General features: G+C 47.6%; 1 protein-coding gene across 1 annotated transcript in view; it reads right to left on the minus strand.

The window, feature by feature from the left end:
• The window catches only part of CACNA1E (calcium voltage-gated channel subunit alpha1 E), a 263,833-nt gene that overhangs the window by 43,110 nt on the left and 203,098 nt on the right, over positions 1–17,625 (minus strand). The window contains exons 24-28 of the mRNA XM_075067895.1: positions 17,262–17,391; positions 14,769–14,828; positions 13,879–13,985; positions 2,592–2,688; positions 713–873 (exon numbers count right to left, since the gene is read on the minus strand). Coding sequence (XP_074923996.1) covers positions 713–873; positions 2,592–2,688; positions 13,879–13,985; positions 14,769–14,828; positions 17,262–17,391 — 555 coding nt within the window. The remainder of the gene's footprint in view (positions 1–712; positions 874–2,591; positions 2,689–13,878; positions 13,986–14,768; positions 14,829–17,261; positions 17,392–17,625) is intronic.

The following is a 17,625-nucleotide window of genomic DNA, read 5'->3' on the forward strand; positions in this document are numbered from 1 at the left end:
AGTGGGGAGAAAGAGTCAGGGAAAGATTGAGACACAAATGAAAGAGAGAAGGAAAAAGAGACAGCTGGTAGGCTGAGCTTGTAACAGAGAATGTGTCAGAAGAAGAGTTCATGTAATTCTTCAGGCAGCAGCACCTCCAGATTCTTAGCCCAACACAGGAGTTAATGTGAACATTTTGAACAGGGCAGCAATTCAGAATCAGTTTTTTCCCCATGGAATTTTTAACTGAAAAATGTGCTAGAAAGTGCAGGAGATGTTCTTGGAGCAAAGGAAGCACAGCTCTGGCTTGAGGAGACCAGTCTGTCTTTAAGTGAGATGGGAAGCTCACTGTTCATTTAAAGACAAGCCTTCCCGTACTGATCCCACAGTGAACTTCTCCCCAGAATGGTGGGGACCATGCTCTGAAATGCAGCAAAATTTCACAAAAATGATGAGAAAGGAGTTCTTTCCTCACGGAGTCCAGACATCTGTACTAGTCCTTTAAACAATGCTTTGTGGCTTTGATTCCCTGGGAAATGAGGAGTGGCTCCAACCATGACCAAGGACTTACTTCACAACCCAAACTGGATATTAACCAGCACCTGAGCGGGTGGAAGACCCTAGTTTTCTCTACTAGCCCTTCATGTATCTACTTCTCTCCACACCACGGGCAGGAGTGGATGCCTTTGCCAGGGAAGCAGACTGGATCATGCATGCTGCACGGTGTACCTACATGCAATCCTTCTCTGTGTCCTTAGAGCTGTCCGTACAGTAGAAAAACTTTCCCTTGAACAGCTGGACAGCGATGACTGCGAAGATGAACATGAAGAGCTTGTAGACGATAAGTATGTTGAAGACATTCTTCAGGGAAGTCACTACACAGTCAAAGACAGCCTGCAGGAGAAGGCAAACCCAAGGGTATGATTCACCATGGAGAACCTATGTATTTTGTCAGAGGGTGGGACCAAAGCTACCTAAAAAGGACATCTGAGATGTGTCTCATTCCTGGTAGGAAAAGGATGCCAGAAGCAGACACTGTCCCAGTATTTTATAAATGACCAGAACATCCCAAAATCATTTACGGGAAAGCATTGCCCCAACAGGCACAAAGGATATTTATACCATATAAAGGTTCTTCACAACCATGTCTCAGGGCAGGATACAAGACACCATAGTACAATTAGCACTACTTAGTGAACACTTATTTATTTAGCCTCACCTCCAACAACAAGACAGACTGGATATGTCTAATTACAATCGAAAGACACTGCCCTGTATGGCAGGTAGGCCTGAGGAATAAAGAACTATAGGTAGGTGCCCCAGACAGATATGTGATCCATAACCTTACCTGCACTAGATGTTTATTCTTTCAGTGTGATCATTCTTACCAGGGATTTCAGATAAAAGAACACTGCTGTTTTGTAAAATATGCTTTTCAAAAATAACCTCTATAAGGCTTATTCTCAACAGAGTTCACTTTTTAAATGCGTCACTAATTTAAAAACATTCAGCTGCTTTTAGCACACTGTAAGGCTAGGGTTTTTTAAAACTCAAGTTTCCATTTATGCATCCTGAGATCAACCCAGGATGTGAAAATGCCAGTGCAGTTGGGATTATCTTTTTGTTTTCTGTTTGTGCAGCATGTAGCACAACAGGGTCCTAGTCCATGACTGTACCAGACACTATGATAATAGAAATGACAACAGTAGTAATAATTGCAAGAGCGAATGAATCCTTTGGACATCTACCTTCCTACCTGTACTGGCAAATCAGATAATTAGACCTCTGCACTATCATTTGCGGCAGCTGAAGGTTGATTTTAAAAATCAAGCCCTGTGAGTTTACTCTTGCAATGGAATATTTTGTTTTATTTTGTCTCCAATTTATACAAGCTCCATTGCAGTATTCTGGACTCTATTCTGGACTCTGCCAGCCTAATTAAGTCAGAACTGCCAGGGGTGTGATAGCATGTGGAAGCATCAGAGCTTCCTGCAATGCTGAAAAAGGATCAGTTCTCAGTGCAAAAGGAGCTCAGGAAGCCTGGGTGGGATCTAAAGACAGACATTTAGATCAAGAGCTGAGCCTACCCAAAGTTTGTTGGTGGAGGGATCCAGGTCTGGGGGTTCGTAGCCTATCGTAGTCAGCACCGAGGATCTGGGGGCTTGTGTTGAGGCTATTTTTCATTGCAGAGGCAGGTTAAATGATTCCTGTATATTGTGGGTGCCAAAACAGGGTTCCGCAGTCCCACACCAAATGGGCATTTAAGAATCCACACCTGCTTTACATGACTGAGTATCCATATATGAAATTTAAGCCATCTATTATTAGTAAGACTTGAGTTTGTAGGAGACCTGTAAACCAATCTTTAATGTTTGTTGACTTCTTTGAGGTGTGGGAATGAAAGGCAATTGATATAAAGTGCAAGCACTACTCTATCTATTCCTAACCAGGGAATTGGTCCTAATTCCATAGGCTGGAATTCAAATGCAATGAGAGAGGAACGAGGAAGGATCTCTCTTCTACGCTGGGGGATACTCTGATTGTTACCTCACCAGGATTCTGTCTGAATCTGGGGAGAAACAGAACCGGGGACAGAGAATTTTAAGCATTACCTTGAGTTTAGGCAATCGTTTAATGGTCTTCAGGGGCCTCAAGACCCGGAGCACACGCAGAGACTTAATGGTTTTGATATCCCGGCCTTTGTTGGTCCTATAGAGTTGGAAGGAGGCACACACACCCAAAAATGAAAAAAAGAGAGGCAATAAACTTTCTGAGTTTGGGAGGAACTCATTGGAGATTTTCAACAGTATTCACTACTTCTCAAAACATACACACGAGAAATCTAGGGCCACAGGCAGCCTAGGTGAAAGCCGGTGTCAATCCATTAGTTTCAGGGGGCTGTACCTGCCTTCAGAAGCAGTGGGTGTTCAAAACACATACTGAAAACATTTGCAAATGAAAAATTAGGAGTCTCTGGATCAGAGGATGGGAAGCAGAGCACTAAGCTCAACATCAGCTTTAGTGCATTCCCCCTTCAACGAGGATCAACTGCAGTAGCAAATCTTATTGTGAGAAAGAGTGAGGTAACAAGGTTAAAGAGGGTGATCCAACACTCTTGCTGTGCTGGGCCATCTGTTTCAAAGGCGCCATGCCACACAGCATTCCTGCGATGTCATAAATTCATGCTGCCTGGCATGTCTGAGTTTGTTTTCCTAATGCAAACGCTTTCTCTGCTCTGTGCAATTTGCAAACGTGAAGAACAAAATGTCACCAATGTTGCAATTTTTAAACAATTGCTTCTGCTGTACTCAAATTACATCGCTATAACAACAATAATGTACAAAATAGAAGAATGCAAATTTCCTTTGTTGGCGAAGTGCTCTATCTACAGGTATCTAGCATAGATTTTTCCACTGCACTCATCTCTAGTATCAGCCCTCTCTGTCCTAGATAAGCTTAGGCCATGTCCTCAGTGGTTTCATGGCTGAAAAACCTGGGCTCACTCACCATTAACTAGCCTGCTATTAGCTGTGGCTTGCTGGGCTGAGGAATGCTTTCCCTAATCAGTCTGATGGGTAATCTATAGCAGTGGTCTCCAAAGCGGGGTGCGCGCAGAGGATCTTTGGGGGTGCGTGGCAGGAGGAGCGTGTTTTTTTTTTTGCTTCATCAGGCGGGAGTCCAAGCATCGGTTTTTTTTGCTCAAAATTTTTTTACTGATAGGGGTACACAATCAAAAAAGTTTGGAGACCACTGATCTATAGCATAACTTTATACTATGGTTATAAGGAAAAAAAGAGATTTTTGTCAAGAGAAATGTTGTTAAAACCCTGATTTAAACTGTGATTTAAAAAAAAATCCAAATCCAAAAACCTAGGTGGGTAGCTACCAATATTCTGATCTGAGAACAATCAGAATCTTATTTTGCATTAGTAAAATATACAAGGCTTTCAGTACATTTTGCATCCATCTGCTGTACTTGAAAACCTCTAGAAGAAGACTTATGACAAAGGGTACTTCTAATTGCATGGCTCCTTTTGTAAGGGTTAATACAATAGAAAGCACAATAACAGACCTAACAACAAACAGATGCAAAGAAAAACACTAATTAAAACTCTTCAAGAACAGTACAACCCCACAAACACCACATTTAACGCAATTGCACAAACATTGGAATTAACCCACTTCATGCTTTGGCACCGTTACTCTGTGGGAGATGTTTCAACAATTCGAGACCTCTCGCAGAAGCATTTATCAGACTCTGCTGGCCTGTGGTGCTGCCTGTGCAATTTTCACCTCCTATTTTTTTAAAACCTTTGGGAGACAGACTGTTTTTTATCTGGAAGCCAAATTGCAGCCTATTTTCTCAGCCCAGCAGTGTGAGGGCCCCCTGGTGAGATGTTCTTCTCACCTTACAAGGAGTATGCTGTGAAAGGGACTGGGAGGGAATATCTAGCGGTCAGTAGCTGACATATGATACTAGGACCGTGTGAGATTTTTCTAATGAAACCAAGAGTTCACAAGCAGTTTTGACAAAGCTTGGGGAGTTTAGGGTTATGCCCAAAATGTGGAACCAGGAAGATTTTGCCTTGTCTCAGGTTTCTTTTGGCTTGGCAGGTCCTGGATCACCATCTCCAAACAGGCTTCCTCCTGACCTTTCGGTATCTGCTGGGGGGAGGAGTGGGGAAAGCTTGCTGGCACTCAGGAGTTTTTCAGGGGCAACTGTCAGATCCTGCCCCTAACTCTTCTTCTTCAGGGAGGTGGAACTCTTGCCAAATGCTCAGTAAGACAGGCATCTCACAGTGGTACCAGAAAATGGTCCTCAGACCCTATTGCTGTGCACCACCCTTTGCTTTATTCTGGGACTGAAACGCCAATAGCCGAGTGCACCCTGGGGGTCTCAGCCGCAGATCAAGGTAAAGGGCAGTGTGAAACAGCATAAGTGGGACCGGAGGATAATTTCTCATTCCTATTGCTGCAGGATGAAAGAGGACAGGGCAAAGCACCTATTTCCTGAATTTACCTGCTAAGGATTTGCGAGGAATGGGAAAGAAAAAGTGTTTGACTTGTTCCTCTCTCTGAAGCAGAATGGGGAGGGGGACACGCAGCGGTGGCTCCAGGCACCAGTGCTCCAAGGACACGCAAGGGCGGCAGTCAGGCAGCCTTTGGCAGCTTGCCTGCGGGAGGCCCGCTGGTCTTGCAGATTTGGCAGCAATTCGGCAGCGGGTACACTGAATCGGAGGGACCAGTGGACCTCCCACAGACAAGCCGCCAAAGGCAGCCTGCCTGCCGTGCTTGGGGCAGCAAAAAAGCTAGAGCTGCCCCCAGGGCACGTCATACAGCCATCCCTGAAAAATCAATGGGAGAAGAGAGAGCTAGCTAGCCACAAGATTTCCACAGGAGATGGCAAAGTGTAGGTGGAAAGCCCAGGTCTGGGGGCTTGTGATCCTCACCTGAGATGTGGGAGAGTTAAGAGATGTCAGGGATCTTCTCCCTCTGTCCCTGCTGAGACCAAGGAAAGGGGCTGCCAGAGAGGGAGAGGGATTTACAGTGCCTGGTGACAGGTATGTAGAATTCTCCATAGTTTTAACCTGGGTATTGGCAAGACTCAGTAATTTCATGCAGAGTTGTCTTGTGTCTAAAACACAAGGGGTGCACATACACACAGTGACCCTTTAAAAGGGCCAATAGAACTAAAACCATTATGTGTCACACTACTCTAACATGAACACCCATGACTGAACAGTGCTATGCCTTCAGTTAGAACGAGGGTCACCAGATAGCAAATGTGAAAAATCGGGACAGTGTGGGGGGTAATAGGTGCCTATGTAAGAAAAAGCTCCAAAAATCGGGACTGTCTGTATAAAATAGGGACATCTGGTCACCCTAGTGAGAGCACGGGGGTCTCTTCCGCAAGACTCTCTATTATCACATAGTCCCCAGAGAATACTTCTAGGAAAGTCACAGGCTGGCACACAAGCATTTTGACTAGCTATTAAAGTGGCCCCTGGGAACAATGTTATCAATCACCTTTCCCAAAGAAAAGGAACTCAAATGTTTTTTGGAGAAGATCTTCAGGTTTCTTTTCATTTTGGGGTTCAAAATGAAATATACAGGACCTGATCCTGGAGCTGTGCTCATCTATGCCACCCAAGTGAAGATGATAATTCACTCCGCCACTCTACCACTTGGACATGGAACAGTCCAAACAGCAGAATGCAAGGTTTGGAAAACTCAGCCAATTGATCCCTCTGATTGGGATAGCATCTGCTACTGCTTTATGCAAAAAGAAGGATAGGGCATATAACCATGGCTTCCTATTGTACCATGGACATGGTACTCTTCATCGATCTCCACTGTGTGTTTATTTCCGACACACACACACACACACACACACACACACACACACACACACACACACACACACACACACACACACACACACACACACACACACACTGCTGTGTGTTCTTCTATCTATCTTGGAATACAAACCCCTCTCTTTCTCCTTGTGAGGATCTCCAATATACACCTGGTGATGTTCCATCTGAGGCCCAGTTCATTGGGCCCAGATAGTCACAGCTGGAAGGATTGAATATGAGGCACAGAACTTGCATCCTTTACAATGTTCTGATGCGTGCACGCACACGATTTTGATATCCCCACCCCACTCAAATTCTCTCCACCTTTATCGCCTTAGCATGAAGTGCTGATGACTTTGCAAGGTAGAAAGGACAAATGTAGGCAGGAAGTCGTATGGGATAAGAAAACTTCAGTTACACAGTCAGACAAACCACTTTCCCCCAAAGCCCATTTTCCCTGGCCCGTAACCCCAAAGAGAATCAAACAGTATAATTACCCCAGTGTATTCCTGTGGGTGATCCAGTCAGGCATCCGCAAAACAAAAACAAACAACAGGTGGGGAGAAAACAGAGAAGATAAGAAAATCCAAGAGAGAGAGACAAGGATGACAGGGAACAAGATCTGCATTAGAGTGGAACCATAAGTCTGTCTCACAGCCTTGGCATAGGGATATTCTACACATTTCAGCACTACAAGGCCTTTTTTTTTTGCTTCTTCCCCTCCCCCTCAACCCATCCCAACCCAACCTGAATTTAAAAGGCAACCTGTATATCCATAGTACCACTAAGAAGATTCCATTTACCAGGAACCACATTCCAGACCAGGGCCGGCTCCAGGGTTTTTGCTGCCCCAAGAGGCAAAAAAAAAAAGAAAAAAAAGCCACGATCACAATTGGCGTCTGCTCCTCCACACCACTTTCTTCTTCAGCGGCAATGTGGCAGCTGGTACTTCCCTCCAAGAGAGAGTGAGGGACCCACCACCGAATTGCTGCTGAAGAGCCTGACGTGCTACCTCTTCCCCTTGGCCGCCCCAAGCACCTGCTTGCTGAGCTGGTGCCTGGAGCCGGCCCTGTTCGAGACATTAACCTCTTCTCCATGGAAAATCAGGAATGACTAATCTACATGTCACCTGGAGCCACCCACCTCTCTTGATCCTGATTAACATATTCTACATTCAGATGAGAAGAGGAAGCTAGTTTGTAGCTGAGGTGTGGTCACTAATACAAGAGAAGCCAGAGGAGCGAGGTATACTGGATGGCACAATGGGCACAAGCCCTACCCCTCTCCTATCTGAATAAAATAGACAGAACATGGAATGAATGTGGTGGTCATCCCAGTCTAGTCTCTGAAGGACACGTACATGGAGCATTATATACTTTGGAGGCTATATATATAAAATAACTAAGCTAAAGGTTTGACTGTGGGAATTCACTGGAGCTGTGGTCTTTCTGGAACTGCTGTTACACCAGGTTCTCCCCTGTTGGTTTGAAAACTGGTCTTTGATACGATCAGAATGTTGCTGAGAATGTAGCTGGTTATTGTGTTATCTCTAAACGGGCCAGGATTTGCTGGAGATCATTTGGCTACTGACCATTAGATTTGGAGTGGAATGAGATTAGGTGAAATCCAGGTTAACCAAACAGCAGTTTGTATGATGGCGCCCACCTCTGAGTCTTATCTACTTTGGAACTACCAGGAAGCATATTTTGGGAGCTTAGTCTCTGAGCACTAGCTCTGGCTTGGATTTAGATTCAGACCGGTGTCCTGCAGGTTTGCCCGAACTCTGTAGACACTGAAGGTATTGTTAGTTTCTAATTATGAGTTTTATCTCTGCAGCAGTGGTTTTCAGGGCCTTGTGACCCTGATCCATCACATACATACAGGTTCTATTATGAATCAGCTTTTCTATGCAACTTATCATAACCTTCAATCACCATAGTAATGCAGCACTTCACATCCCTCTCTCATGGGGGTGTTGGTTAAGTATCACTATCCCCATTTTACAGATGGGGAACTGAGGCACAGAAAAAGTGACTTGCCCAAAGTCACACAGAAAGTCTATGGCAGAGCCAGGAACTGAACCCAGCTCTCAAGCCACAGGCTTGTGCCTTAACCACTCCTTCTATGGGAATTTCCAATGGCTTATGCCTTACTGCTCCTGTCCCACCATGGCTTGGGAAGGAGGCTCACTCCGACATTAGCAAATGGTTGCACAGGCAGAGCTGCAGTGAGTTTCATGAGGAGACTTCTCAGGACTATGGCTCATCCCCAACCATCAAAACAAATACGCTTCTTTTGTTTTCAAAGGAAATTTGGCTGGGAAACCCACAATTCGGATTTAAAATGCTGCTCCACGCTAGTAAATAAACTTTCATTGATAAATTTGTTGATTAGCAGCAGACGACGGGAGTTTTTTCCCATATGAGTGAGGCCTCCTGGTAGGCCTGGAACACTGAGGTTTCCGGAATTTTCCCGTGCACTCAGCACTCTTGGCATGCCACTCGTCCTCTGAGGGAGCACTGCTAGCGCGGCTGAGTGCACACCAAAATTCCCAGAAACCTCTGAGGGTTTTTTTGTGCATGTGGAGGAGAAGCGGAGCAGCGGCGTGCTCGGGGGAGGAGGTGGAGGTAAGCTGGGGGGGAGTGGTTCCTCTGCCCTCCCCCGCCCAGGTTACTTCCTGCAGCCCTCCCCACGTCTCCCACTGCTGCAGCTCACCTCCGCTCAGGGCCGGCTCCCGGCTTTTTGCACCCCAAGCAAAAAAAAAAAGGAGCCAGAGTGCCTCCCCTTGGAAAGTGCTGCCCCAAGCACATGCTTGGAGAGCTGCTGCCTAGAGCTGGCCCTGCCGAGCTCCTTACTCTCAAGAAGTACAGGGGTTCAACCTTTTTTAACACTGTAGAAATGGCTATGGCCACTTTTTGGTTAACATGTAAAGCTGCAAATGAGTGTTGCTAGTTTACATAATACCTAATAAGAGCATGAGGGGAGAAAATACCTAGCAGTGTATTTAGTTATTATTTATTATTATTATTTATTAAATAGAGACCTTTGTAGGTATGTTGGGGGGCGGGGGGTTATGTAGGCTGCATTTAGTTAGATACATTAGCTCTCCAGGCAGAGTTTGAGTAAGTGGAGTTAAGATGGCTGCTCTCTTTGATGGCATACCAGAGTTTTAGGTGACATGGTGAAATAACAGGTGATCTATGCATTCGTTGCTTTACAGATCTGGGTTTGTCTGGATTAGTTTTTAATAGCAACTAGGCTGTGAATGGAAACCTCACAAGAACACACAAGGATTGCATGGCCGTTTTGTGACAACAGTGTGCCATCAAATAATAGACTGAATGCTGTGTATCTAGAGAACCCATTCTTCCAACATCTGGCCTTGTGCCCATTGGATTGCATCAGATACACGTTGCTGATTCCACAACCATAGGGGTGTGTCCTGGGGCAAACCTCCTTGAATGAAAAGAAGGTATCAAAGCTTGCACAAATTTACAGAACATTCAAATACTCCGTGAGTGTTCTAGCATTTCTTCCCATGAGAAAAGCTGAAGGTGAAGACATACCTTTGTAAGGATATTCTATACATGCCAACCTCCACTCCCCGCCTCTCCCCGCACCTGGATCCAGTTTTCCATCTCTGACTCACTAAGCTCAAGTCTCCCGATTTCACGACTCTACCACATTGAGATTGATAACCATAATAGACTGACATCGCCCACAGAATTGGCGTTATGGGTTGCCACAAATATACAGCAAGGCCATAAGACAGCCCCTCCTTCACAAATGGCATGGCAGTAACCCAGCTAGATGTGCAAATACCCAAAAAGTCCAAGGCTGTGTGCCTTTGTTTTGCTCCCCCCAAAAGCAAAGGTGGACAAGGGAGAGGGGTGCATAGCCCCTGTGTGAAAACCAAATTCCGTACAAAGAAGATCATCCAGGGAAAAGAAAAGTGAATTCAAGAGCAATCCAGAAGACATTTCCCCTTGAAACCACAGTGGAGCAAGGCAGGCAGCTACGGACATTTATAGTTGGTGAACATTCTGCATCTCCGCAGGAACAGAGGATGGCAGCAGACGTGCCAATGCCTGGCAGTGCACAGTGCCAGAGAAAAAGCTCCACCCACCAGGCTGAGATGGTGACAGGCAATCCAAAGGAGAGACAGGTGTTCTTATAAATGCTTTATAATGTAAAAGCCGATTGAAAATCACAAAGGAGCAGCCGTCATTACACTGAGGCAATTCTTGTCCTCTTTCCCTACCCAAGGTTATGAGCATCAGATCATTTCTCAAAAATAGGAGACAACTGCCCCAGGAAAAACTTGCAGGTTTACATTATAAAGAGCTCTTGTACATGGTGTAAGCAGCTACTGATCTACATATCTAGCACTACTATGTAGGGCAACATATATGTTTGCTGCAAACATACATGAAGGCATGTGGGCCTTCTGTGTTGGAATTTTGAGTATCTAAACCAATGGACAGAGTGCTTTCTATTGAGAATTCAGCTGCTCCCCAGTGCCAAAAGATAGATTCCCCTTCTTAGAGATGGCCATAGTTGTAAAGGAGCCAGTTGCCAGTCACTGAGGAAGCCATCTGGGCCTGCAAAACACTGGGGACAGAACCCTGGGCATTGTCTGGGTTGGTGGGAGGGAGGGGATGTGGTGGTGACAGTGTCAGGCTGACAGCTCTGCAGACTGAAGTTCTGTTTAGCCACAGAACAGGCACAGCCTACGCAGTGACAATGCAAGCTCCCCCACATTGCCCTGTGGATGGGTCCCAACACTGACCAAGAAGGACCACCAATGTGGGTGAGAGCAGTTTAGTCACCAGGTGCCATTCAATCAATCTTTGTCCCTTCTGTTGAGGCTGAAAAATAGGAGGTTGGTTAGTGCTAATTGTGGTGGTGGTTTTTGTGATGCAGACACTTGTCCACTGGGAAACGGACTGAGAAGCCACCAACAGCCAGCAGATGGTAAGAACTTCCAGTAACTACTAGCTGGGCTGGATCTGAATGGTGACCGAGACGTGAAAGGCTCCATTACCCTACTACCTATCCCTTGAGCTGCGCAGCCTATCCTTAATTGCTGGTATCCCCAGTACAAGCAGCTGTTCATACGGGCAGAGCCACAGCCAGAACAGTAGCTCAAATGGGGATGAGTTCAATCTCCATGAGAGAGAGAACCCAGACAGGAGGCAGGAAGACCTGTATTTTCTACCCAGCTGGTAGAGCTGCTAGACAGCTCCTGTGGCACAGCTGACTCTAAATCACCCGAAGACTATCCAAGGAGTCAGTTATATCCCCACCTAGCAGAGTACCTGCTCAGTCACCTGGCAGCCTGGCTCAATCCTCAAGATATGGCACCAGGTAGGTCCTAGAGGGCTGACCTCATTCCCCCGCTTCACTTTCTGGTTGGGTCCCCAGTGAATGAGCTAACCTGGCGAGATGCAGAGCCAGCTGAATTCTCCAGGGCTCTTCGTGAAGAGAGCTGTGACTGAAAGGACCAGAGAGTGTGTGAGAGAGAGAGAGAGCAAGTGCATGAGCCAGTGAAAGAGAGAGGGAGCAAGAATGAGCAGGTATATGTGCCAGGGGGAATGGGAAAAGTGACACACAGAAAGGGGAGTGATGGATTATGGCCCATAATCCATCGAGTGACCTCAGGACTCCTGAGGCCCCCTGCACAGTACCTGAGCTGTGGACAAACAGAGGGCTTCGCTCTCCACGACTGTCAGTCCCTCCCCTTCCACCAGCACTAAAGCCACGAGCGCACGTTTCAAAGGCACAAAGAAAGAACAACAATATGACAAACTCACAGCATGCTGGCACACAGGGCCCTGCTCTCCGCTCCTTCCCTTCTCAGGAGGTACCCGAGCACTGAGCAGACACCGCTCAGCAGGATCACTGGCCCTCAAGATGTCCTTCTCTGAAATTCTATTCAGGTTCTTATACTGTGGCCATCACCATGGACTTAGAGCCCCTAGATTTCCGCCACCATCCTTCCCATGGAAGTACAGACTAGCCCCTCGCTGAGCTGACACCATATGTCCAGGGATGAAAGTAAGGCGGTACAGGCTGGTACGGCGTACCGGTAAAAAGTGGCTGCCAGTACCAGCCCCTGCTGCCTTACTTTAAAACGCTGCCGTGGCAGCACTTTAATGTTGCTGCTGCTTTTGTGCCCCCTGCCGGGTCCCCAGTGGCAGGGATGGCGATGGAGGAGTGCAAAAGGGGCAGCGACGTTAAAGCGCTGCAAGGCAAAGACCCTGCTTAAAGTGCTGTCATGGCAGCACTTTATTGTCTCTGCCCCTTTTGTCCCCCCCAGCCCCGCCCCTTCAACCGAGGCCCTGCCCCTTCCAGGGTGGCGGCAGGGGTGGGAGGAGCCAGTAAGTTTTCAGTTTTACTTTCACCCCTGGTCATGTCCTCACTCAATGGGACGGAGGGTACTGGGCAAACGGGCAGAAATTAATTCTAACCCCAAATATCTCCCTTGGAAACAGAAGGAAAAAAGGCAGAGCCTCTCTGACTTGGGTGAGGACCTGATGAGGTCAGTGTGAGGAGCAGGTATGCTCCTTTTCTCTGTCTCCATCACAACGCACAGAGTAAGCAGGGCAGTGCCATCCTGATGTTGTAGTGCCATTGCCTTGGTAGCAGTCTAGGTTGAAACCACTTGGCTTCTGAGCATTCAGGAAGGTCAGCATGTCAGGTTCTTCCCCACCCATCCTGTGTGCTAAGTGCAAAGTATCTCTCTTGCTCTGAATGGCTTTTAAATGGCAAGCCAGTCCTCACGCCATACCTCTCTGAGATTGAGAAACTGCATGCCACAAGCCTGCGCCTTAAAATGGAGAATGTCGATCAAGGTGAAGCTAAGGAACTGCAGAATTTTCTGCCCCTTGGGACTGGCCTGTCTCTGCTGGCTAACGTACTGCTCCCAGGATGTCCCTGATAATACAACTGGTGGCACAGAAGACAAAAAGGTTAAAACAGCCAGTTGTGCTGCTATCTTTAATGAGGAGTACAGGCCTGTAGCATTTCCTGAGGGAAATGCCCCCCCTCCACCAGGAGGTGTGTGATGGGAACTGGCCCGTGGATGTCATCACTGCATGGGAATAAGTGTTTGTTTGCCAGTACCAGCTCTGCCTCACACTGTACTTGTGTCACCTCTGTCTACCCTAGGTATAATTAGCAGGTGCCTAACTCCATCTCTGCCACACCTGCTGTCCTTCCCTCTTCCCCTCCCCATCTCCTCCTTTCTTCATGTCAGTGTCTGATGTCCCTGGCTGATGTCCCCACCAATGCTGACAGGGAGAAGTCAGCAGCTGCGTTGCTGGGAGGCTGGGCCAACCTGGAAGGACTCTGTCTCTGGAGTGTGACTGTGGACTGCCAAAGGAATGGGAGGTATTCAGAAAGTGAAGGAGATCGAAGAAGGAATGGATTCACAAGAGAAACTCAGCTAGTTCTCACTGCCATCCTAAGCTCGCCCTGCCAACAGCGGCTCGACACACTACCCTGAGAAAGCAGGATAAAATGGGAGACAGCCACTTACGCCAAGGCAAAAGCCACCAGTGCCCCAACTACCACGATGAAATCCAAGATGTTCCAGAGGTCTCGGAAGTAAGAGCCGTCCTGCAGGATCAAGCCCTGGTCTATCATCTACAGGGAAGGGATGAAAACACAGGCAGTAAACACCTCATGTAGCATCATCAAGTAAAAACCAGCCCACAGGGGGGCTGATCTGCAGGGTTGCTGAGTGCCCCACTGGCCCCACTGATTTCAGGGAGCATCGTGGTTGACCAGCCCTTGGACTCTGCTGCCTTTGTCTTGTTGGGATCCAGTCAGGTCAGGATTTGCAGGAGGTTCCATAAAGGGTTTTTTTAAATCCAAATTTGAGACAGAACTAACCCCAAGCTCTGATTTCACATTCTGCTCACAGCAATGCTCAGACAATTTCCACCCACAAGGAAGTCACAGTAAATTGAGATTGTGCCAACAGCCGCCCTCCCCCGCCACCCCTTCCCCCATTCCACCTGACCTTCCCAGGCTCACTTGGCACTAAGGGAGAGATAGTTCAGGGCTAAGCTCCACTGCCTGGAGTACCCTCACCTTCAAAGGTGCTGCACAGCCTGCAGTTCAGCACACCAGGCAGTGATAGGGCAAGGCATAGCAATGGATCTAGGCGGCTCTAGGGGTTAAAGTGACAGCCACTCTCATTTACTTTCTTCTGACCAAATATGTTGTGCAGAATTTTGTACAGGTAGAGCAGCGGCCCGTGGGACCGCCCTGGCAGCCTCTCCACTTGCCAGCAGGTGGCAGCACTAAGGAAACAGCTATAATTTAAGGGGACCCTGTTGGGAAAGCAATACACACCCGTCCTCCCACTCCCCTCTCCAGCACACTATGCTGGCTTTTGGGAGCTCCTCCGAATGATTCTCTTACCTTTATAATCATTTCAAAGGTGAAGACACCCGTGAAAACGTAGTCAAAATACCTCAGGACCTGCGAAGACAGAGCAGAGACAGTGGGTGTTTGGGACGAACACCCCCTCAGCTGGCAGCTGTACAGTGTTCACGCGCCTGGGGCTGCACGCTGGGAGGCTCACTCGTGAACCCTCCTATGGACCCACACTAACTTCTCCACCACTGAAGATCAAAAGCAGGGCCTACATTCTTGTCCTGGAGCCAAGCTAGGAAAGAACCTATTACCCAAGCACAGCCAGAAACTTAATCCAGGTATCCCACGAAAACTTCCTGTCCATTCATCAAGCCGCTACCTATGCTATAAAATCTTGGGTACCTTTGTGTCTCAGCCAGGAGGAGCTGAAGGCCTCTCTGCAGAGACTTCTGGCTGGGATGCCCAATTCCCATCCCTGCTTAGGTAAAGCCCTCTGTTCCACTAGCATTGTTGCCTCCCCCCACTAATGTACCTTAACAAAGCTAACCAATCACGGTCATTGGGTCTAGAAATCATTCAGTGCTGGGGGCAGCTGAAGAGGATTTCCAGCGGCCTGTGCAGTAGTGAACGCTGGTTTGATTTTTAACTCAGATCAGTGCGACAGGAATTCAAATCCTCCATGTCCATGCAGCGCAGTGAGAAATAACTGGAGGCACGCTCATCCTTCCCATTCCCTTCTGGCCCTGCTCTGCTCCCCTACTTCACTCTGCCTCCCATTAATCTTCCCTCGCTGCCCACTCCATCACTCCCTGCTGCTCCTAATGCTGCATTGACTTCAGACTCCTTCCTCCTCTCTGCCATGGAGTCTTCTGCAGACTGTCTCTTCTTCTGTTAAAGGGGCAGCATCCCCTGCCACTCTGCTAGCTGGGGGTGAAATTCACTCCTGTGCTGGGCCAGCGCCAGACATGCAACCTCTTACATCCAACTGAGGCCCCCCAAAGACGACATAGATCCTGCACAGCCTTTAGGCTGCCACTCTGCACAGAGATGAATTTCTGCCTGCATGAACATCAGTAGAAAGGGGACGATTTGACTACTGTGACATGGTATCCTGGGGACAGTGACTGACAGGCCCACCTGAGCTGAGACTTGCTAATGCCAGCTTCCTGATTCAATTTACTTGTCCAGTCTGTGTCACCAACAAGTAAGGATTTGCCATCCCAGCTTGATAAATTCCAACTCTGGTTCTGCCCCATGCAGCACAAATGGCTGGTTTCAGGGAGGCTCTCCTAGAAGGGCCCCTCCAGGCATGATGGCCATTCTAAGTGGCTTACAAAGTAACTGAGGCTGGTTTGCGCTTTCATCCTCTGCTCAGTTTGTCAATGCATCCAGGCTGCTTAAGTGCAGGTGAGATCTGATCGACAGCTTGTCCTCCAGTGACTGACGGATGTAACATACCCATTACATTGCGACCAAGTAAGCTTCAATAACACTGGAACAAACTGTGATTTCTCATTCGACAGCTAAGCCCCCATTCAATTTTCCTTGGACAAATCAACACAAAACCTTTTTCTAGCCTCACTCCTGCTGAGTGATGTGATGTGATAAGATGAGACCCGCATCACAGCAATGGCCATCTGTCCTGCTCCCTCTCTTTCTTGTGAGCCCTGTCAAACCACCGGCTTCTGCTCATGCTGTTCCTGTGACCATCTCGCTGCATGCCCCCTCATTCAGTCTCCTTTCCTTTAATCTTGACATCCCCCAGCCCAACTCCGGCTATGTCTTCACTGCTAAGAAAAGGTGCAGTTTACTGCAGGAAAGTCATGTGCACTAGCTATCTTGCTGTGCTTCCTACTGGAGTGACCTACAGATACACTAGGCGAGGTCAGTTACAGGCAAAGGTATAACACCAACCTTACCTTGCTATGTCATGGGGAAAACTACAGGTGCTTTGTCTCCCCCAGGATTTCATGGTGGGATAACGATCACACGTTAGTTATCTCGCTATATAAAACCTCACCTCTTGGGCAGTCTCAGTTCATCTGTCCATCACATTGGACAAGTACCACCAGCCTGCCTCAACCACCCTATTTCCTTCTCTGGCCTGACCATATCCTCTCCCATCAAACACATGCCCTTTCTGATCCTTGGTACCCAGATGTATCTTTCCCTCCCAGCTGACTCTGGGCCCCCCCCCCCCGCCACACATTCCTAGACTTCAGATCTCCCTCTCGCTAACCGCACACTAAAGAATGCCAGTGTTTGGAAATGATACATGAGCATCTTGTTGCTCTGAGGGTTTGAAGTTCTGTACTTCACGCTGAGGCAGGATCGAGGGTGTCATGTGGATAGGTACATGCAGTAGCAAAGAAGATGCTGGGGAATATATCCCAGCATGCCATCTGCTACCAGTCTGCAAAGGAGCAAGATAAGTTAGCAAGTACAATTGTTCTTCCTCCTCTTCCCACTTTGGTCTATGCACATCTGATGTACTGAGCAGGAGGAAGTGGGGAGATCAGTAAGAAAGTGTGCAATTACTTTATTCCTGTCAGAGTTGGTCAGGACAGGGTCCTCTGCTGCCAGGGCAATGCTGCTCGCGGCAATCACCAGGAGGATGCACATCTCGAAGTAGCGCAGGTTCACAATGTAATGGCAGGCTCTCCGCACTCTGCAGGAGATACAGTTCAGAGCAATCACTAGCTGTGTGTCTACATTACCCAGGCCTTAGACAAGGCTACACACAAAAAAACTGCATTAAACGGTTGCTGGTTCGGTTGCACTCAGAATTAGGAAATGCCAATTTTGTGGTTGCCTTTGCAACCTTAATTTGTCCCCCTGTGCATTGAATCAGGCAGAGATCTTGTGGGGGGGTGGAAACAGTCAATGAAAATGTAATTAAAGC

Source organism: Chelonoidis abingdonii, chromosome 7 (assembly GCF_003597395.2).
Source record: "Chelonoidis abingdonii isolate Lonesome George chromosome 7, CheloAbing_2.0, whole genome shotgun sequence".
Classification (NCBI taxonomy): Eukaryota; Metazoa; Chordata; order Testudines; family Testudinidae; genus Chelonoidis; species Chelonoidis abingdonii.